Source organism: Lissotriton vulgaris, chromosome 11 (genome assembly GCF_964263255.1).
Source record: "Lissotriton vulgaris chromosome 11, aLisVul1.2, whole genome shotgun sequence".
Taxonomy (NCBI): domain Eukaryota; kingdom Metazoa; phylum Chordata; class Amphibia; order Caudata; family Salamandridae; genus Lissotriton; species Lissotriton vulgaris.
The window spans coordinates 351,042,077-351,066,299 of NC_141699.1; the positions used below are offsets into that span (position 1 = coordinate 351,042,077).

General features: G+C 41.3%; 1 protein-coding gene across 1 annotated transcript in view; it reads left to right on the top strand.

Annotated features, from left to right (window-relative positions):
• Positions 1-24,223, top strand: part of LOC147679756 (selenoprotein M-like) — a 106,717-nt gene that overhangs the window by 69,272 nt on the left and 13,222 nt on the right. The window contains exons 2-3 of the mRNA XM_086944749.1: positions 13,606-13,682; positions 23,102-23,180. Coding sequence (XP_086800875.1) covers positions 13,639-13,682; positions 23,102-23,180 — 123 coding nt within the window. The 5' untranslated portion in view covers positions 13,606-13,638. The remainder of the gene's footprint in view (positions 1-13,605; positions 13,683-23,101; positions 23,181-24,223) is intronic.

Here is a 24,223-nt window from a genome sequence, read left to right on the forward strand (position 1 = left end):
GTTCCTGTCTTCGGGTCTCTAGGGTACCCATCATTAGGCCAATCAACCACTATCTTACATTCTTTCCATAGATCCACAGGAACCACAATGTCAAATAACTCATCTAAATCTTTTAACAGTACCGTGAAACTTTTACAAATCTCTCGACTTGTCTGTACCACTCTACAGGTTTCTCTCTGATTTTCAGGAAATAATTTGTAAATGACAAAATATCTTGTCGGACCATGGAACATGCACATAACCTCCTCCAGGCACTTTTCTCATCGGGCACAACCTTTCCACGTTTTCTGGTACTTTTAATAAATATTCATTTGCGGTATTTTTTGCTTGGGCCTCCTCCTTTTTATTTGCCCATCTAGCTTTCCATTTATCTAAATCACCCCACTTCTGTAACAATGACAGTAACTCCTTGATCTGCACTTTGCGTCCTGACACATTCATGTTTTCTAAATCTTTGTCAGAAAATTCAGCTCAGTAAGGTTTCCTTAAAACTTTAGATTTTCCAATATCAATTCCCATTTCAGAAGCCAAACTCATAAATTTTTCATGAAATGTTTTAGTATTGCGAGCGATAATTCGACATCTAAATAACAATTTGTCTTCATTGAGAGTGTTTAACCTGTTTAATCCCACATTTCAAACCATCAGTTTCTCTAATTCGACTTAATTTTAAAATATCCAATACCTTCGGCTGGGATTTCGGTTTTTCTATTTCTCGGGACCGTCTCTCTATTTTTTCTGGGGTTACTACAGTAGCACTTCTTATACCTGAGGATGTTTCCATCCGTACCTCTCTAGAAGTTCCAGGAGTGTTTTTCCTGACAGAATCACCCACCGATTCCCTTGTAGGTAAATCCATCAGGGAAATCACTGACTCGCATTCCCTTGCTTGATCATCAACTATCAAGGATTCTTTTCTAGGTTGCACTACAGGTGTAGTCATAACAGGAGGTTTAGGACAGGACTGTTTTTCACCATATAATGGAACAACGGGACCTTTGGTTGCCGATATGGTCAAGGCTTCAGGACCCATATTTAACTGTGAAATTTTCTGAATTAATTCACTTCTCTGTTTATTTATGGCTTCTCGTTCCCTTTCCTTTAACTCTTTTTCAAACGAGGTTTCATGCACTACTTGCGGAACCAAAAGTGGGTTTAAAACAGGGCACTAGGGATAACTCTATTTGCTTCTTCATGGTAAGGTGGCAGACTTTTCATTAACAAATCCTCCAAATAGTCATCATCTGATTCACCACAAATTTTTCCTTTTCTCTGTGCATTTGCTTCCTGACGCTTCCTCTAAAGTCCGTACAGGATATAATCCTTCTACTAACATAGACTATCTCCATTTCTTCATTTCTTTATCGCTTGTCTCTTTTGGAAATCTGGGATATAATGTACTCCAATTTCTGTTACTTCTGGCTCTATCTCGCTCGAAAGCCTCAGTCTCTCATTCCTCTAATGCTTCGTACTGAGTTAATCTAGGTATGGGATCTAATTCATTCATGCGTGTTCTCAAATTGTACAAAACTCTACCATTAAAGATACCATGTTCTGGAAATGCCAAAACACCATAATCTTTTGTGTACTCTGTCCAATTCTCTATCCACACAGAGGTGTGGTAGCCCCTTTCTACCATCATATATGATGCAGGCGTGTTTGGTGGAGAAATAATTATCCCTTCTCTAGTTTTAATCATTTTGTCCATTTTAAAGAAATTCTTAATTCTTTTAAATAGCGACATTTTTCTCGCTCCTCCGTACATGATATAAGGTCTTCCCCTTATGTATTGATTGTGCACAAACCCTAAGTACCTCCTATCAGGTCTATTTCCTATAACTGTTGAATCTAAATGCCACATATAATTTACACCAATAATTTTAATATGCCGCTACACTCAATTGTTTACTAAATGCTTCACCAATATCAGCGCGTTTCTTCTTTTCGAGAACCAATCAGTGATTTGAATTCAAATTACTTTTGACCAATGATTGCATGGTTTTTTCTCGTGAGACAAGTTCCCACGCTCCTGCACTCACCCCTCCTTTACAATTACCTCAGCTACACACCCGCTGTCTCAACCAATAACAGCGCGACTCTGAGTGACGTCAGCGCAGCTCCGCAACTGACTCCCTCTTTTGCAAGGTAAAAGGAGAACTTATTTATTTTCTCTTTAAATGCAATACTTATTAATTAAAAACGTAAAAACATTCGCTACAGTGAATATGTGGCTAAATTCAAAGGAAAGATGAATTCTTTTACTGCGAGTAAATTCCTTCCGCTTACTCTTCATACACTGCGAGTAGATCCCTTCTGCCTACTCTTCATACAAGCATTAGAGAACCTGTTACTCCCTCAGGCTTACCCTTTCTAGGTGATATAAGCCCAAAGTTTCACCAATGAACTCCTTTGCAATCATTAATTCAAACATTTAAATCGAAAATCCCTAATCAGTGCTTCCAGTTTTACCTAACCATGCACTTACTTCCTTAGGCAAGTGAACTCAATGCAAAGTGGCTTCCATTTACCACCCGCTATTCTGCCACCGGGGATTCCAAAACAAACATAGAACAATACGAATGGGTTTTGGTTAATACATAAAATCAAATGCAATTTCAAAAATAATTAATACGCGACTAACTACCTATCTTAACTAAACCCTAACCACTACTCTGCTACCAAAAGAAATACTAATAGAGCGCGGGTTCACCTGCCCAGAATTTTACCATACTCACCTGGGCCTATAAAAACATACACACTTTTAACAGGTAAACCTACGCCTAATCAGTGATAAATTTGAACCTTTTAGGACCTATACCTTGACTTACCAATCCTTGTCACTGGTGCCTAGAGTCCTAAGGGATCAAGGGATTTAGCAAGAAAATAGGTAGTAAATAAACATTTGCACTCATAAAATGACCACAGACACAGGAAAGATTTAAACACTTTATCTAAATATTTTCTTTAAATATTAGAGTCCATACTAAATGAATCTGAGCTTGATCAATTAGAAAGCATAAAATCAAAGTAAGATGATGTGAAAATATCATGAAACGTTCTTTAAGCATTTAAATATAGGAAGGGTAAGAACAGGGAAACAACACAATGACATACCCTCGCAACTTTTATATTTACCTAGAATGGTGTGAAGACCAACCCTGGCCACGGGCTGGGATAAAAGACAGGACCCCCGATAGTGCAGGTGCCAACAGGAAAGAACAGGTGCTGACCAGAATCAGGATAAGTACGGACCAAATTGGATCAGGACAAGACCACAGCAGGTCAGGACCGGCACCCACAGCTAAAGTATAACCCAGCGTCACACCCTCTCTGCAGCTAACAGTCGGTCCCCGATTGGGTTATCAAACTTCTTTTCAGAACCCTGATTGGGTTATCGAATCTCTGACAGAGTGCTCCGCCAGCACCTCTGCTCACGAATCTTCTGACAGAGCGCTCCGCCAGCACCTCTGCTTTCGATCGCCTATTGAATGCGTTGTGTCAGTGACAGGTCAGCTATTCGGACAAGTCGGACAATCTAACTAGCTAAGCCTTTCTTAGATATACAATTTTCCAGGGCAGTGTACCACCCTCCAATGTTGCAAATTCCCTCAATGTGATTGGTCAAAAGACAAGGAGATGTCATCACACCATACCAGTTATGAGGTCATGCTCTTCAATATTCAGATTTATGTTCCCGCCCAATATATTATTTTCCCATGCACTTTTATTCCACCCGGCAGTGAATGTATCAATAAGAACTATAATGTAATATAACAGTTCAGTTCAGCTTCCTCTCCAAGGGTCAAGAGGTAAGGTTCCCAAGAACATCTTCTAGCAAGTCAGGAGTTGGCCGGGTTTCAATGCCATGGCTTGTGGACTCTTGAGCTCTTCTGCGCAGTCGCAGGATTGCAAGATGGAGTGCAGCAAGATTACATCAGGCCCAAATACGAGCTAATAGCAAAGTCAAAGAGAAACAGTTTTAGAACAAAGAATAAATGAATGCACTGTATGCCACTTATCTCTACTCTATTCCCATTATTTTATTTTAACTAATGCATTAGTCATTTAGCAGAATGAACAACTTAGTAAAAGCAATAGTGCAAGCGTTAGCACGTTAACACACAGAGTAGCCATCTTAGTTCTAGTGCGCAGAAGCAAGGATTTCCCAGCAAGCCGAGAGAATACGTCATGTCACGTGAGTGTGACAGACGCATGCGCAGAAAAGTTCCCATGTTGCGGCGGCCATTTTAGGTTAATCGAGTTACGGTTAGTGCGAAGCACATAGGAAAGCATCTCCTAGATACTAGAAATGTTGGGGCAGATTTACAAGCCCCTTGCGACACTTTTACGCCACCGTTGCGTCACTTTTGTGACGCAGCGGCGACGAAAACCATGTGCCACGTTGCAACTTATTTACAACGTGACGCATCTAGGCAGATGCGCCACGTTGTAAAGCCCTGTGCCACATAAAACCTGCGTCAGGTTTCATGTGGGCGTTCTGTCGCAGGGTGGGCGTTCCCTCGCAGGAAAGCCACGTAAAACTGGTGCAGTGAAATCTACAAGATTTCACTGAGTCAGTTTTACGATGCTGCTGCGTCAAATCTTTACGCCTGCTTGAAGCAGGCGTAAGGAGTGAGGCATCATGTTGAGTATGGGGGGCCCCTGTGCATTGCAGGAGTTGCGTCGCACTTGCAACACGACTCCAGCAATGCGCCGCCCGTGCACCTCAAGATGCGTCACGCATCTGCCCCTCCTTGCACCATGGTGCGCCTCATTGTAAATGCAACGCATCTGTGGTGGCAAAAGTGGGGGTTACGTGACGCATCTGTTCTGGCGCATCCCTGCTGATTTGCAGAGATGCGCCAGACGTAAATATGCCCCGTTGTGTTTTGCATTGTTGATAAGACGAAACAGGTTTGTTAGTACATTACTTATTATTTTGGGAGGGTTGACTCCAAGCAAGGCGCTTAACGTGCGAAACCTTGCTCCATCACAGAGAAGAACCTAATCAAAACGTGTCATTCATGTAATAGTCTGTCTCACTTCTCATGAGTAACACAATGCAGAATGTTATGTTACTATGGACTACATAGATATCGCACAAGGGAGAATTCTTCTTCAATGTCTCCCTTCTCACACAGGTGCTGAGATTCAGCGTCCAAATCATTAAAATGCCACTCAAGACTCTCACACTGACATTACAATCAACAGGAACATGGTAACTCGTGGTGCCTGAAACGAGAAAAAGATTATGCACAACAAGCAGAAATACATTTCATATAAATTGGAGTCTTGCAACTGAGACCTACAATCACTCTGGCTAAGTTAACGTGAACACTAACTATGGATGTTACAGCCAGCACCCTCACTTCAAGTTAGCTGGTGCTCACAGAATGGCTGCTGTAAGCATGATCATTTACACACACACCACAACGAGCCAATTAGAAACATGTTTTGGTTGAGCTATGAAAGAAAAAGTCACACTGTACGTTAAAGTCTCATTCAGTGCAGATGAATAATCAATATCTTCTAAAATCAGAGCAGAAGCTCTTAAGTCTGTGTATCAAGATAATTTTTCCAGGGACAAACAGGCCCATAGAAACATAAAAGTAGAACATACATTGGTAAAGCCAAAGGTTTTGTCTCCACGCTAGGAGAAGTGCTTTGTAAAAGTCGGGTGATTGTGTGTGTAGTACTTCCAGCAGTGCTAGATAGAAAATCCTGTAAAGTTGCTACTGTCATGTTCTACAACTGCATATAAGATGGGAGTACAGCTCCTTTGCTCAAAAGACTGGAGGGCATATTACCAACAACTAGCGATAATTTTTGTCTCTAACTTATTTAGAGACAAAAATTATCGCCGCACATCGTCGATTTTTATCGCAGATAAACCTTGCTATTAACAAGGTTTATCGCAAATGCGATAAAAAACGGCCGAAATGCATGAATATCGCTGAAAAGTCAGCGATATTCATGCATTATCGAGCAAATGCTCTTAGCCATGTTATCCACCTCCCATTGGATAACATGGCTAAGAACTGCTCAGGGCAGGTGTTAGCTTTTGGAGATATTCCCGCTTAGCGCGAATATCTCCAAAAGTTGGTAATAGGAGATAGCGATGTTAGCGACTGTTTCCAGTCTCTAACATCTTGGCACGCCCACTTTGCATCTCATTAGTGATAAATATCACTGACATGCAAAGTGGGGCCCAAGATGGTCGCTATCTCCTACTAGCTGTCACTAACTGGTGTTAGCGACAGCTTGGTAATAGGGAGATAATTTTATCTCCGCTTTCTTGGCTTTTAAAGCCAAAAAAGCGGAGATAAACCCCCTTGATAATATGCCCCTGGATTTGCAGAGTTTAGCTGTGCCTTCACTGCAGTGGCTTAACGCAAAATGATGGGGCCTCCCTACAGAACGTGAAGAGGAGCCCCTTACTCCCCCATATCTCACATTTATTAATTGGCCCTGGGCTAAATGGGGTTCCCCTGAAGGGTTGAGGGGCCCCTAAAGGGGTCCTGCCCCTGCACTTCAGGGGACTGCATGACTCCCCTGCTACACTGAAGAGTGTTTTAAAAAAGGAGTAAGAAGGTGAGGTTTACATTGCAAGTGGTGAACATAAAAGGTATAGGGAACACAATATAGCATAGTAGATGCTTTATTTGAACTATCATCCCGTGGAACCATAGCCATACATAATTAGCATCAGAAATTAAATGAAATTTAAATTGTTGATGAAACACCGCTGATTGCTGATACCTATAACAATGAATCAAATAGTTGTTAAATGCTATGAATACAATTCTTATGATTGGAACAGATTTAAGCCTTTCTGCTTTGATTGTCTCCTTGAATCTGGTAATAATAATAGTGCACTGCATGCATGTTGAATTTATGTGCAAGGCTGTATTGCCCAAGTGTTTGTAGTGGCGTAGTGGTGCAGAGTAGAGAGCAGTGGTGTGGAATGGGGCAGAGTAGAGTGGAGTGAGGTAACGTGGAATATGGATGGTATTGTAGTCAGTAGCAGCTGCTACCGGACGGAAGCAGGAAGCACCCAACACACAGGCTCCCCTGAGCCAATCACAACTGTGTAATGCAGCCTGGTAGGAACATACAAAGTGTGCCTGAACTGTTTGGTTGGCCCAAGAGGGCTGGCCAAACAGTTCATGCCCACCACTACTTCTCTGCTCTGGCCAGACCCGCCCTGCCCCACTCTGCACACAGGCCACTGACTGCATGCAATAGGAAAAATAAAATGACAATAACGATACGTTGTTTTCATTTTATTTTTCCTTTTTGCGCAGTGGAGCAACGCTCCTCTGCCTTAGCAGAGAAGCCGCCACTGATTGTAGCATACTGCCATTGCAGACAACACATATTCAATTGAAATGACCATTATATTTGCACTCACATACAGTTTTAAAGATAAAAGTATACAGCGCATAAACAATAATGTGTGGAAATGTAATCTCCAAAAGTATTGATTTCATCATCAGCAGAGTTCATTTACAAACATATAAATATTGTTGCGTGCTAGAAAAAAATATAACATCTGTATAGCCTTCCTCAAGCAGACCCCCACTAGCCAGCATGTTTGTCACATAAATCCTCTCACTTTGAAGTCAGAGAAAGAATACCAAGTTCCCTGGAAGACACAGCCTGACATTTGACAGATGAGTGTATCAGAGTTTTTTACAATGCAGGTAAGTACATCAAGAGTCTTTTATTCCTTTCCATCGTGGTATTCCCATCACAGACAATTAATTTTCTAATGGTTTTAAGTGATATAACATTAGGTTGTATATATTAATGTATATACATTTAAATACATGTTCGCATTTAAATATCAAACAGTGACTGTAACCACTGAGTAGGTATAGTTAGTTTAGAGTTTCCAGAGAAAGAGCATTTTTTGTTTTGCTAAGATGTTTGCCACTGTGTGACGAATCTGGAAGAAACTTTACAAATAAGATTTCAAGCACCTCAGCTCATTACTGGAATGTTTTGGGGTGATCCTTCAAATGAGAGGCAGGACTGGAGGGTGGTCTCAAAATGTTGATTTACCATGTTAATTCTCATGGGAAATCTTCTCTTTGGTACAGAAAAGAAACGGCTGGACAGAATTACACCACATTTAGCAGGAAGTTAGAACTTTGCTCTGAAAGCATGCTTTTAATTACTTTTTGTAAATCTGTTCAGCTACTGTCAAGAAATTTGCACTTCTACGGGTGGTCATGAAGGAGTTGAAAAGTTAGGTATATTTGGACAGTTGGTCCATCAGGAGTTACACAATACTGAAAATTAAAAAAAGGGACATCTTATTGGGCAATAGAGCTTTTTCTCCAGTTGGCCCTTTTAGCACTGACCCATCACATTGGCTGACTGAAAATCAGAGAAAAATGTTGTGTGTGCCATCAGCACTCAGAAACTTGGTTCCTGTGTTCTGAAGTTACAAAACATATCAGTGACATAGCTGGGATATCCTGAACCCCTGGCATTTGGGGTTGGACCTAGAGGAACCCCTAAGGGGCCAAAATAGAAAATAAATGTTTGTGCTGCAAGTACCACAGTATTCCTGTGGGACCCAGGGCAGCCCTTCTCTGAGGTTTCATGGTACTCCAATGGGAATCCCAGTCAATTTTCACCAGTCTTATGGTATAACTGTACAATACAAATGTTATTGGGGGAAAGTTGCATGCCACCATTGTACTTTGGGGGGTGAAGCAGGTATGATAAAAATATCTTAGCTTATTTAAAAACAGAACTTGAAATTATTTGACAAGAAAACAAAGGTTAAAGTGACATTATATACAAATACAATAAAAATATATTTTTTTACTTCAATACAATTCTTTATTTGATCATTGAAAACAAATGATCACAAAAGATTCAAAACAAGCATGGTTTAAAAGTTCAAATAAAAAACACAAGAGATAAAAAAGCAATAACGTCACAGTTCATCTTAAAAAATATAAAAGTCATTACATAGTCATACAGGTATAAAAAGAAGTGCAAATCAGCATTAGATGTGCAAACAGAAAAATAAAAAGGTAACATACTCCAATAGGTCTCAGCATTGGAAATGGTAATCAGATCTACAAAGAGCAAAATATATAAACAAGATTAGTCCATTGAGTCTCAGGATAAAAAATGGCCAATAGAAAATATTTTGCATTTGCGGATAGCTGCCATTAAAAAACAGCCCTTGTAAAAAAAAAATTTAGTATCTGTGAGTTGGCGAGGATAATATATAGCTGGCCAGTACTGAGTAAAACCACACAATTAAAGAATGTTTTTTTAAAACTTTTTTTTAAGTGCTCATGATATTTACAGAAAAAAGAAGTGCTCCAGAATCTCATATTTCAAACTGAGTTCTAATCACATGGACACACGAGGATAGAGGTTTTGGCAAACCCGCCTAAATGGAAACTTAGCATTTACCTGATAGATCCTAGCCGTAATTTAGCCAAGAAGGACCTTTCCCACAGGCTAGGGACCAAAGCTAGATGTGGCTCAATCAGAGTTGTTGTTTGGACCAGGACATAGTCCCACAGTGATGATTTTTTGTAATTCCTCTTGCTCTCTTGTGTAGGTCATATGTTTAAGTAATAGTGTCTTGGCTTTGAAAATGTCCTCTTTGGTCAGGGTGTGGAGGAAGGAAAATAGTTCATTCCAGCAGATGGCACTTGCAACAGATTTCATGTGGTTTATCCAGAGAATACATATACCCTTTTTTGCAACTCAAACAATCTTGTCTGATTTCCTGATTTAAGCTTGTGTGACTATTGGACCAAACAGAAATCCAGAGGGTCTATGATACAACTTGATGAGATCTGATAAATAGGTCAACCCTAGTTCTTTATGAAGGAAGAAATGCGGGGTCGAGACCTTATTAGTGCAGACAAAATCTATTCTCCTCCACCTGGACCTTGGACACCTCCCAGTAGCCCCAGATCCCAGTGCCATATGCTAATACTGGCAAGCATTTTCTATAGTAAACTCCAAGGGCGGGCTTGATAGGCTTAATGCCAACACTTTGGGGAAAATCAAACAAGCCCCTGACTGAGAGGTTAAACTGTTGGCAGTGGTTAGCTATACATGGGACCCAGGAAATTTTGGAATCAAATAAAATGCCACGGTAAGGGAAATTGGTGCCCTTGTCTATGCCTTTGTGCGTAATCCAGAAGGAATCCTTTTTGACAGATCTCTTGGTACATAACATACCATGTATTTAGTTTAGGAAATGTTCCGGTCTAGATCTGAATTATTCATAGAAGTGACAAAGCTGTTGATTAATACCCATAAAACATTAGCGGTGCGTGACACCAAGACAGCACTGTCCGCTTAGAGTGCAGCTGGGACCAGGATAGAGTTCATCTTAGGAAGATCCTTCCCATCAGATTGCAAGGTAGTGTACAAACCATTTATATATAGAAGGAACATAACAGGGGCAAGGACACACCCCTGTAGGACATCCCGCTGTAACTTAAGGGTACTCATACATTCTACCACTTACCCATACCGTACTGAGGCATCATTGACCCCGCAATGCAGGGCCTGCAGGAAATTACCCAACTCCTCATCTAGGCCCTGCTCCCAAAGTATCCACCATAGCTTACTGCGGTTGACACTAATAAAGGCACTGATAAGGTCCAAGAATGACAGAAACAGCGTCCCCTCCTTAGCTTTATTAATAATGAGATTAAGGTTCAGACACTGCTCAAAGGTGCCTGAGCTGTCTCTAAAACCCTATTGGATATTGTCCATTGTTGGATATCCGGCTATTGCTACTGAAAGGTAAGAAGAGTCAGTCCTGCACGTTGAGGTCTGATAATATTGCAAACTGTTTTTTTGACAGGAATGGGATAGCTACCAGGATAGTTGAGACTTTGTCGGCCCCCGGGTACTAGAGGGTTTGTATTATTTTGTAGGTTCCTGTAAAAGAAGCCAAGGAACAAGATGCTTATCCTATTGGAGCTGAAAAAAATGTTCCTTGCAATGTTTGGATACGTAAAATTCATAATGACTCAGTCCTCTGAGAAAGTGTTTGTTGAGGAACCGGTCCAGACTACACCATCAGGATATCATGGTGGTCTTGGGTTTTAAATCCTGAATGACTAGCAAGCCAGTAACACACATTATGTAGGAGCTTGTTGGTGGACACCTGGCTGGAATCTGGTAGAGGAGGGATATTAGACATAACCACAACATAGAGACAGCAAGCAGGGAGAGGTAGATCGCTTGTAATGGGAGTGCTAAGCAGGACACATGGGCAGCGAGGAAAGGACGATCTAGAGGGTTAGGAAGACTATCTTCTATGGCAGCCGGGACTATGAGGGGATAGTTGACCGAGGATCTGTCCCGGCTAGCTGAGGAGTTTTACGCTCAGATGGAATATGCAGATTAGGCCTAGAGGAGGGAAGAGGTCTGGTTACAGTGGTTGAAGTAGGTGGTGGTTCTGCAAATGTAATCTTATGCTGGCATTTAGTTACAAATGTTCCCACTTCAGGCTCCAGCTTGTCCAGTTTTGCCAGTATGGCAGCAAGACAGTCATTAAGTGTGGACACAAGTTTGTGACAGAAGGGGGTCCAGTCAAAGTCATAGACAGCTCCAAGAAAGTTAAGATCAGGTGAGTCCGGAGAGCCAAACAGATTCATAGGTGCTTTGGCTGGGTTCGGTGGCTCAGCGGACAAATGCATCCACCTCAGGGGCCGGTGTTCAACCTCATGGTCACAGGTTTCATCCATCTAAGGTCGATAAAATGAGTACCATTGAGTTGGGTAACAATAAAAATCTGTTATTCAGCTCCAAGATAACCCATTAGGGATGAACGGGAGCTTTTACAAATTCACATGTTATGTTTGGCTGCTATCGAGGTCTTGAGCTTGTGCTTGGCAGCTTGCAGACATGCAGGTGAGGATGGAACATACAAGTTCTCGTTAGGCCCAGAGGGGGAGGCACAAGGAAAAGTCACTTCAAAGGCCATGGTGGTGGTGGTCCCTCTAAAACTACTGGCCCAGTGTCACTTGTTGCTGGAGCGGCGGCTGTTCTGCCAAGTCCCAGGGATAGGTGTCTTTCGGCCAGATCAATCTCTTTTGAAATAACACCCACTGCTCTGGCCAAAAGGAGTCAATTGTTGTATGACTGGGGGCTATTATGGCTTTAGAGCTCGGGCCTTCCTTTTGGCCATGTTAGTGACTCAGGTACCGCCCTAACCAGGAATCGATACAGTTGTAGGACACAGGGCAACAGAAAAATATGATCACTGCATTAATGATAAGAAAGGACAGTGACACTTACTTCCTGGGGGTGAAGAAGTTGTTGGTATAGGGCATTGACTCAGCAGACTGTGGTGGCGGGCCACAGGACCAAGGGACAGGGCCCAGCCCAGCCTCGTCCATCCATGGACGGGCACAGATAGGCCTGCTCTTGGCCGGTCTTCCCCCGGGCACGCGACCGGGCGCGTGTCGCACTGCAGTAGCATTAAATCGCTTTAATACCGCGATACCGCAGGGCTCTCCTCCTGGGCAGCAGATTATGCTAAGCCTGCTGGGAGCTGTAGGCCCACACTCCAGCAGGTTGATCAAGGAAGGGCAAAGTCTCTCTGTGCAAGTCCTGCACTGCAGTGGACTAGAAGTGCTTTAATGGTGCAATACGATAGGCCCCTCCTCTTGGTCAGCTGATGGTGCCGAGGTTGCTGAGTGACGTAGTCCCACCCAGCAGGTCGGTCAAGGAAGGACAAAATCTCTGTGTGCATGTACTGCACTGTTGTAACCCAGAAGTGCTTTAATGGCATGATACAGCAAGCCCCTCCTCCTGGGCAGCAGATGGTGCAGAGCCTGCTGGGGGACGTAGTCCCACCCCAGAAGGACAAAATCTCTGTGTGCATGTACTGCGCTGTTGTAACCCAGAAGTGCTTTAATGGCATGATACAGCAAGCCCCTCCTCCTGGGCAGCAGATGGTGCAGAGCCTGCTGGGGGACGTAGTCCCACCCCAGAAGGACAAAATCTCTGTGTGCATGTACGGCGCTGTTGTAACCCAGAAGTGCTTTAATGGCATGATACAGCAAGCCCCTCCTCCTGGGCAGCAGATGGTGCAGAGCCTGCTGGGGGATGTAGTCCCACCCCAGCAGGTAGATCAAGGAAGGGCAAAGTCTCTGTGTGCACGTCATTTTGACTTAACCCCCCCACAATCCCCCCCAAAAAACCAGAAATTCTCCAGTTGTAGTTTACTGAGCTAACTATAACTTGTGCCACCAGCATGCACTGCTATAACCTCACATATTACATCCTCATGACATGTTAAATGAAATCACTGAAGACATCACTAATTACATCATTGATGACATCACAAATAATGCCATAGCTATATGCAGTGCAGAGTTACATGTGTACGCGTCTGGATCCATACCATTGAAAATAGGGTAACCAGTGGAGGGAAGTGTGATTGTGCATGATGAATAGTCACTTCACTCCAGTGACCATATAGATATAGTCTTTACCTCAAGCGTTGATGGTAAATTAATATTGAAAACTGATACACACACACAGACGAGTGAGACATGGCCCATTCTCATGCTATCAATGTGCTTTTCTTTCCCGCAGGCGCCCAGTGTGGTCGGATGAGGTATAAAGAAGATGCCGGAGCTGTACCACTTCATGATGGAGCGCTGGGCGCTGTAGTATCCTTCCAGTGGCCTCCCAGGGACTGGTAACAGCCATGGTTGGAAGAATGCCTATGGCAAAGTGGGCTCGTTGGGAAATTCTGGAAACATCTGTCACATGTCACAGACACTGGAGCTAGGTAAACAAATAGGCTATGAAGAGAGGTTTGATTTAATGCTCAGTAAATGCAGGCCTTATTTTTTTGGGACATGTTAGAAAAATACCACAGTGTAGAAGGATTAGGGGTCTGTTGTCCCTTTCTCAGAAACCCACGAATACCTGCAGTAGAACAGCGAACCATACCGGAGTCAGGAGAGAAACAGAAGGTAATGGGCAGTTTTGGACAGGAGAAACAATTTAAAAAATCAAAGGGGTGCCCTCTCACCCATAGTTTTGTCCACTGGTGTGGCTAGAATCTGTGATGAGGCTGGGAGTTCTTACTTAAGGAGCGAAGGCAACGTTCGAGTGCCTCTAGGACTGCCACCTCACTTCATGTCATCAAGCACACCATTTCTAGTCCTGGACTTTCTATCTGCAAATCATAGGGATCATCCGCCCGATTCATCAAACAAAATTGCGCTTGCAAAGGGCCAGATTCTGAGAATCTGGCCCTTTGCGAGTGCGATTTTTGCATTTGGGATTCAGCATCCCAAATGCAAAAAAAGCTAATTGCGATCTCGCAATTTTGCGAGGAATTACATTTAAGGAATCTCTATTTGAGATTCCTTAAATGGAATTCATCATCCAAAATTTTTTCGCGAATTCGCAATTTCTGGCTGCAATGTACCGCGAGGTCAGACCTCGTGGTAAATTGCGAAAACTCAGAAAAATGCATTTAAATGCATTTTTCTGAGTTGCATGTTACACGCACACATGTCCTTTGGACATGTGTGTGTGCAACACTTGTGTAAAATTTCATTTGAGGGGTGCTACAGGGTGTCCTTTGGACACCCCTGGCACCCTTCAAATCACTATCTTATTTGCAATTAGCTAATTGCTAATCGCAAATAAGGAATACTCCCCATTCATTGGGCCTTTTGGCCCATAGGAATGCATGGGGAGTTATTCCTTATTTGCGATAAGCAATTTGCTAATCGCAAATAAGGATTATGTAGGCATCGCATTTCTTTATGCGATTCCTTCATGAATCCCGTTTTGCGAGTCCTTAATTGCGATTCGCTATGAATCGCTATTAGGGGCTCGCAAAACGGGAGAATGATGAATCAGGCTGCATGTTTTTTAGACGAATTAGGCCAATGTAAGCCCTCCACGACTACAGCACCCAGAATGCAATAGGTTGTCAAACGAAAGCCCATCGCTGGAAAAATGCGTTTGGTGAAATTGCGCGAGGTCACATCCCAAGCGTATCCAGACAGGTCAGAGTAAAAAGTGCACAGCAGAAGATGGATGGCAGGGGTCAGGCAGGCGGGGACACCCACACACACACACACACACATGCATATATCATCTACCTTCTCTTGGGCACATTTTGGACATTTTGGGGTAATGCCCTTCCCCAATTTCAAAGCCTCAAGGATGTCCAAAAAACTTTGTGGAGACAGAAAAAAGTTTTTTTCCTTAAATTTGCAGCCTGCACCGTGGAGTACAAGATTTTACTAGATACTTGACATAAATCTTCTCACTGGATCCCCAGCAAGCTCTTTCCCCACAGTTCCGTTAGTAGTCTAAAATCACCCTCTGAGAGATCCATCAGAAGCCAATAAAGGTTTGCCACCTCTTTCTTTCTTGCGATTTTCTGAACCAGTGCAGACTCCAACTCATTCGGATAACCAATATCCATTCCAGCTGCTTGATACAAGCTTTTCATTTGTAAATATTTAAACCTGGATAGTTTATTATCTGTGATCTCCACCAACTTGTCCCAAGAAAGAAGGTTTCCATCCTCAACAGTGGCTGATAAATTCCCATTCACCAAGACCTTTGCAGTTGGGATTTGATATATCAAATCCACAGTCCTACAAAAGTTATTACCAATATTAGACAGCCTCAATATTTTCTGCAGATAAGGCCAATTTAACCTATCAAAGGCTTTTGTAGCATCTAAGGTAATAATGGCCAAAGGTAATTTGTAGAGTGAAGCTAAATCTTTCACCCAAATTAGATTATACGTTAGCTCTTGAATCCCACTTCCCTTAACAAAACCTTTTTGGTCCTCATGTATAATACTTCCCAGCACCCCGTTTAACCTTTGTGCTAAAAGTTTGGCAAAGATTTTATAATCGCTATTTAGCAGCGAAATTGGTCTATAAGAGTCACAAGCATTAGGTGGTTTTGCTGGCTTGAGAATCAACGTTAACTATGGCTTCGTCCCACGATAGTGGCATGTCTCTTTCCTCCTCAAAAATGTGTGAAAACAGTTTCTCCATTATTGGGATACGAATCTTGCTCAAACATTTATAGAACTCGGCTGGTATCCCATCTGGGCCTGTCACTTTACATGACTTCCCAGCCATAATGGCCTCATGATCTCACTCCCTGTAATGGGGCATTGGAATCCCCAGCATCATTATTACTAATTTTATGCAGAACATCCTGACCCAACCAGTCTTGATATGATATGATAACAGAAATTTATATAGCGCGCGTACACCAACGGTTTCTTGGCGCTTTAAGGACAGGCTGGGAACATTCAAGGGGTATGACCAGTTAACTGTAGGCTTGAGAGAAGAGCAGAGTCTTCAAGGCCTTCCTGAATTAGGAGTAGGAGGGGGATAAGCGGAGAGTGAGAGGAAGAGAATTCCGAAAGAGTGGAGCTTGTGAAGAAAAGCGCAAGCCACCGTGTTTCCTGCGGCTGAAGGTGCATGTGGACAGTAGGTTAGTGCCTGAAGATCGAAGAGCACGAGAGGGAACATAACGATGGATCAGGGAGGCAATAAATGCGGGACCTTGCAGGGAGAGGGCCTTGTGGATCAGGCAACCAAGTATGAAAAGGCTGCATGATCTAGCAAGAAAAAGTCTAATCTTGATTGGTGACCATATTTCTTATTGTTAAAAATTAAAACCCCTTTTAGAGTTATGCTATATTGATTTGTATAGTGCTCTAAGCACCTAAGAGGGTATCCAGGTACTTAGGCAGATGTGTAGGTTTGCAGTCGCCAATGTGCTTATACGAAGAGCCAGGTGTTTGGCTTCTTACGGATTTCAAGAAGTGTGGAGGAGACTCTGATGTGTTCATGGATGTCCTTCCATGTCTTGGGTCCGATGTAGGAGAATGAACAACCTCCAGTTTTGCTTCTGTCTATGCATGGAATGTGAGTGAGCGAGAGTGAGGCACAGGTGTGTGGTGGGTTGGTGAAAGTGTATGCAGCGGTTTAGGTATTCTGGTCCTGTGTTGTGTAGGGCTTTGTATGTGTGTGTGATAAGTTTGAATTGGCTGAGCTTGTAAATTGGGAGCCACTGAAGCTTCCTGAGGTATGGTGTGATGTGGGTATGGGATCACTGACATAATATCGAGGGACAGAATATCGACTATCAAACCATTGTGTAAAAAATATCGACAGACAGAATATCGAGTTTGTATCTACAAACAGGTAAGTACAAAATTATCGAGTATAAAATATCGTTTACTAAAATATAGTTTATAAAAATATCGACTTTATTAAAAACAATGTTAAATTTAATTAATATTAAAAATGAATTATTAAAATATGCTTAAAAATATTTAACTTATAATAATTAAATAATTGATGAAAGGTATAAAAAAAATTAAATCACATTTGTTTAAAACATATATATATATAGTAACATAAAATAATTAAATAATATCCAATATTATTACCGTACAATAGCAGAAGTGTTAAAATTACTATTCCCTACTCCAAAGAGTGAAATCGTAGGGAAAGCGTTGGATAGCGTAGGGGTTAAAATTACTATTCCCACTCCAGTGGGTGCAATAGTAGGGAAAGCGTTGGATAGCGTAGGGGTAAAAATTACTATTCCAACTCTAAGGAGTGCAACAGTAAGGAAAGCGTTGGATAGCGTAGGGGTAAAAATTACTATTCCCACTCCAGTGGGTGCAACAGTAGGGAAAGCGTTGGATAGCGTAGGGGTAAAAATTACTATTCCAACTCCAAGGAGTGCAACAGTAGAGAAAGCGTTTGATAGCGTAGGGGTAATAATTACTATTCCCACTCCAAAGAGTGCAACAGTAGGGAAAGCGTTGGATAGCGTAGGGGTTAAAATTACTATTCCCACTCCAAAGAGTGCAACAGTAGGGAAAGCGTTGGAAAGCATAGGGATTAAAATTACTATTCCCACTCCAGTGGGTGCAACAGTAGGGAAAGCGTTGGATAGCGTAGGGGTAAAAATTACTATTCCCACTCCAAAGAGTGCAACAGTAGGGAAAGTGTTGGATAGCGTAGAGGTTAAAATTACTATTCCCACTACAGTGGGTGCAACAGTATGTAAAGAGTTGGATAGTGTAGAAGTAAAATTTACTATTCCCACTCCAGTGGGTGCAACAGTAGGGAAAGCGTTGGATAGCGTAGGGGTTAAAATTACTATTCCGACTCCAGTGGGTGCAACAGTAGGGAAAGCGTTGGATAGCGTAGAGGTAAAATTTACTATTCCCACTCCAGTGGGTGCAACAGTAGGGAAAGCGTTGGCTAGCATAGAGGTAAAATTTACTATTCCCACTCCAGTGGGTGCAACAGTAGGGAAAGCGTTGGATAGCATAGGGGTTAAAATTACTATTCCCACTCCAGTGGGTGCAACAGTAGGGAAAGCGTTGGATAGCGTAGGGGTTAAAATTACTATTCCCACTCCAGTGAGTGCAACAGTAGGGAAAGCGTTGGATAGCGTAGGGGTAAAAATTACTATTCCCACACCAAAGAGTGCAACAGTAGGGAAAGCGTTGGATAGCGTAGAGGTAAAAATTACTATTCCCACTCCAAAGAGTGCAACAGTAGGGAAAGCGTTGGATAGCGTAGGGGTCAAAATTACTATTCCCACTCCAAAGAGTGCAACAGTAGGGAAAGCGTTGGATAGCGTAGGGGTAAACATTACTATTCCTACTCCAGTGAGTGCAACAGTAGGGAAAGCGTTGGATAGCATAGAGGTAAAAATTACTATTCCCACTCCAAAGAGTGCAACAGTAGGGAAAGCGTTGGATAGCGTAGGGGTCAAAATTACTATTCCCACTCCAAAGAGTGCAACAGTAGGGAAAGCGTTGGATAGCGTAGGGGTAAACATTACTATTCCTACTCCAGTGAGTGCAACAGTAGGGAAAGCGTTGGATAGCGTAGGGGTAAAAATTAATATTCCCACTCCAGGGAATGCAACATTACAGAAAGTAAATACTTCATATATTATTGTAAAAAATTTAAATTAATATCTATAAAAAGTTATTTAAAAGTAATTACCAATTTAATATAATATAATAATTAATCAATTAAAATTACTAATTAACATTAATTATTACAATTAGTTACCTATTAATACAAATTAATTACTAATTAACTATTAATTATTTAATAATTAAAAATGTATTAACAATCAATTTGAATTAAATACAATTAAATTAATTTAATTATTTAATTAATTATAAATAAATTACTTCTCACCCTATTCCCCTATAAACCAACAACCCGCTACAGAAAATAAATTAGTAAAATTAACATAATTAGCAATTAATCAATTAATTTAAATTAATTACCAATTAAAATATAATTAATTACCAAATATAAATTAATTAACTATTAATTATAAATTAATACCAATAAATAAATTTACATATTTAATTAATTATAATTAAATTACTTCCCACCCAATTCCCCTATAAACCCACAACCCGCTACACAACAAAAAGTAGTAAAAGTAACATAATTAGCATATAAAATAAATTAAAATTAATTACCAATTAAAATATAATTATTTACCAAATATAAATTAATTAACAATTAATTTTAAAATAATACCAATAAATAAATGTACTTGTTTAATTATAATTAAATGACTTCCCACCCTATTCCCCTATAAACCCACAACCCGCTACAGAATTAAATTACGCAAAAAAGTAAAATACAAAATTCATTAATAAAAATTAATTATAACATAAATAAACACTTTTCACACATATTATAACATTAAAAAACACTATAAAAATTCGATATTATTAAAAAATCGATATTTTTAATAATCTATATTATATACTTCGATATTTTAACTTTCTATATTTTTAACATTCGATATTACATTACTTACCTTACAAACGATATTTTTGATATCTATATTCTGTCCATTCGATATTTTGTCCAATCTATATTTAAAACTCGATATTATGTCCAATTGATATTTTGGACTCAATATTTTGACTGTTCACCGTGGGTATGGCATAGGAGTTCAAGTAGGAGTCTTGCAGCGGTGTTCTGGATGGTCTGGAATCTGGATAGGATTTGTTTGGAGATTCCGGCATAGAGAGTGTTGCCATAGTTCAACCTGCTGACAATGAATGTTTGTGTAATGGTTCGTCTAGTATTCTGAGGCAACCATTTGAAGATTTCTCGCAGCACGCTTAGGATGTGGAAACACATTGTGTTGACTTCAGCCCTCATATTGAGCTTGTCGTCTAGGAGGATCCCTAGATTTCTTGTGTGGCCTGTGAAGCTGGGTTTTGGTCCGACCTCCAGCAGCCACCAGAAGGGGACGGGAGGGGGAGAATTATGAAGTTGATGAAGTAATTGTAAGTCTGTCTTGCTATAACACTGAAAATGCCAACAAAATGTTTTTTTAAAAACCTTTGATTGATTTCAGGCTACAAAAACACTTTTTGTTCAAAATTGACAATTATGCTGCAGATTTTCAAATATGGGGTGCATGCAGTAAAGTCACATCTATGTAGAAACCACCACTGCCTCATATCCAAAATATCCTTGTGGCACTGCCTTTTGTCAATCTGAGCTAGGAAAAACATGTTGTTGTTTGATGATATTGTCAGATCAGACCACAGATCATTAATTTATGTCAAAAGTATCAAGTTCCAAATTATATAAATACCACTGTCAGGTCTAAGGTGAAAAATTCAATATGTGATTCACTATTTGCTTTTTTTAACTTTATTTAACAGCCCAGATTTTGTTCTTTTTTGCATCAGATTCTGTGGTTTACTTTGTATATTTCCCCAATTTAACATACATATTTTTTGTTTACACACTACAAACAAATGCCCACCCTTGGAGTGATTATTATGATGAAGTGTTATGTGAAGTGAATTACGGTCTTACTATAAATGATGACCTCTTGAACAAGAATAAAACGGTTGACTGGGTATGAGGCCTGGCTAGTGTTATGCTGTTAGAGGTGCCCCTTCATAAGAGGTCAAGAATAGATTGTTCCTCTGCAAGACCTTCAAGTGGATCACCCCTAAAGCCATAAAGTCCGTCACCCACACCCTCATTAACAGCAGACTGGACTACGTAAACACCCTCTATGCGGGAATCAACAAATCCCTGCTAAACAAACTCCAGATCATCCAGAACTCCGCAGGCAGACTAGTCCTTGGCACCCCCTGACATGAGCATATGACCCAACACCTGCAAGACCCCCACTGGCTCCTGGTTCAGAAGAGAGTAACCTTCAAACTACTCACCCATGCCTACAAATCCCTCCACAACATCAGACCCAAATACCTCAATCAAAGAATCTCTTTCCATGCACCCAAAAGATACCTCCACTCCGCTGACCTCACCCTGGCAGCGAACCCGCGCAACCGCAGAACCAGTACTGGAGGAAGAGCCTTCTCCTATGTCGCAGCCAAAGCCTGGAATGAGTTCCCAGCCACCATCAGATGCTCCCTTACCCTACACACGTTCATAAAGAGCCTCAAGACCTGGCTGTTTGGCTGACCCAGAGCTGCATCCCTCCGCCCCATCGCCTTGAGACCCTCACAGGTGAGTAGCATGCTTAAAATCCCCTCATTTATTGATTGATTGTCCCTAGTGGTCAAATTCCTATCTCACTGCAAGATTTCAATGAAACTATGTCTTTTTTCCCTAAGTATTCCCTTGCTTGAGGTCCATGTGTCAATCAATTAAAGTTGAATATGTGTGGTTAATAGAAAACACATTCTGCTCATATGATTATGTTCTGCAACATGATAATAAAGTATTGCCTGAATATATTTGAAGTATTTAATATAAGTGCTGACAGTTTTGCCTCTATTTTTTTTCTTCTTATTTCTGATGAGTTTCTAGAAGGGGTATACCAACATGTCTCATGTATTGTTGTAAGAATAAAAATATGTGAAAGGGCATCACACCAGTCTCTGTTAATCGTTTATTTTGAGAGTTTCTGTAACAGTGAAATAATTTTTGTAAAAGGCAAAAACAAAGAAGAAAGGTTAGAGGGAAGACCTTCAAGGCATTTGACAGTGGCACTGGCCATGCAGAATTATATCACTGATTCTAATTGAATCAACTACTAAGGAGGCACTTGCCTTCCGCCTCTTCGCTTGCTGAACTTAACAGTGCAGCTGTACTCGAACAACAAGAATAGAAGGTATTGCTAGTATATCCAACACAAGCACACTTGTTCAAACAGGTATGCTAACAGGGTGAACCACCCATGACACTCAAACTAGGCTTTTTTCTGCTGTGCTACAATAAGCTTAGTGGTTAGAGGTAGCAGAATGGAGGTACAATTGCCATAAACATATAACAGCAATCATGTTGGGGTATTTACTTGTGTTCACGCTTTTGATCAATGTTGCTGCTTCCATTTTATTTGTCTTCATTATAATTACAATTCAAATTGTGTGCACCAGAATAGGGTTTTGATTTTACAATAAATCTTTCTAGTGTAGCCCTTGTGTTCTTGAGGGTTTTGTCCCTTAAAGAAAGAGGGTTTAGTGTTCCACCAGCTAGCAGTTTAGTGTTTCATAAGATCATAATCAAACAACTCTAACAAACTTACCATCAAATATATAGATGAAAGCATCATGCTTAACCATACCATCACTGCGAAGAATACTACTCCAACAGCAAAAAAAGACTGAACCCTGGGAGCAGGTACCTGAATCAGACAGCCAAATGCAAATCTCTGCTAACATAACATACCATAGCATAACATAACATTAAATAACGCGGGGTCTGTATAGGGCAATACGGGGTGGTGAGTCTAACCTGGTGAGTGCACTGGAGGGCTGGCGGAAGATGCTTGGGATGTCAGGCTTCGAAGGGCAGTAGGGTAGGAGCATAGGGTGGTGGGCAGCACATATAAATGGGACCTTGTATGGGGGCAGAGCTGTGGTTGAGATGGGTAAAGAGGGAGGCTGTTTTTGGAAAGATTGCTTTACCAAGAGAATCTCCACAAAATGGGGTGTTTTTTAAAGTGTAGAATTTAGTGAGTATTTCTGACGTGGGTGATGTGTGTACGAATGGTAATTGCCTCAATATTGGGTTCCTTAACTCTGACGCCACAGCCATAACTTGAAGTACGACTCCAAAGAAGAGGAGGAGCCCCGGATTATCTTCTACAACTCTAAAGATGAAGTGGTGAAGGTGAGTGCTCATTTATTACTTTGTTCCTCGCTAGACATAGTGCAAATGAACAGCTTTCCCAAGAGCACTGTTAAAGAATCCAGGGAACTATATGCTATATTACCACTAGGTGTCGTCCTTACATCGGAAAGGAATATGTTGATTCCCCTTCTCCCCTGTTGTTTACTTTCATCGGGGAATTTGTACATAACGGAGGTGAAAGGGAGCTGGGGGTTCCTACGCAGTGCTGTGCTTGTATACTGAATATAGTTTTTAAGTCTCCAATATCTTTATAGAACGTCGACAAACAAATCGAACATGAACATATTTCACTCTGCTCGGTGATCGTCGATCTTAATAGAGAGTATTAGGCACTTGAGCTTCCACTTTTAATAAATGCCTGCCCTCTACTGGTAAAGTAAGTAAACTGCAGAATCTCAATCTCACATGTACTATTTATTATGCCAGTAACGCATCACAAACAAGGACATAGTGGGTTTTTTACCAACAAATTTCCCCAGCTAGCCTTGGACTTCCACAAATGCTATGACGGCTATTTACATCTTTAAGCGCCAATGAACTTGTCCGTATCTAAAAGGCCGCAGCCTTAGTATGCTTTAAAATTGTCAATGGGAGGTGATATAGCGCAAGTCAGTCAGGCACACACACACCACGGAGATAGTGCATCTTTTCTGAGGCATTTTCAAGACAACGCCAGTCTAAGGTGCAACCAGTGCAAGGCTCGACTACGGCATCGTCCACTCCTGACTGCATTATGACCGAAATGAAGGCCATCAAGCTGTCCATTACAGCTGTGGAACGAGCGAGTGCAGACACAACAAGGAACTAAAAACCGTCCACATAGACCTCGCCTCCTTTAAATCTCAACCTGAACCAGTGGTCGAAGTGGGGAAAAAAAAAGTAGGGGAACTGTGGGTGGAGAATCAGGGGGCGGGAACAACCGAAGATTGAATCAGTGGGCGGAGTCAGGGGTGTGGCTAGATATAGCAAAACATACCAATTTTTAGTACGTTAAGCATTTCACTGACCAGTTACAGCTTATA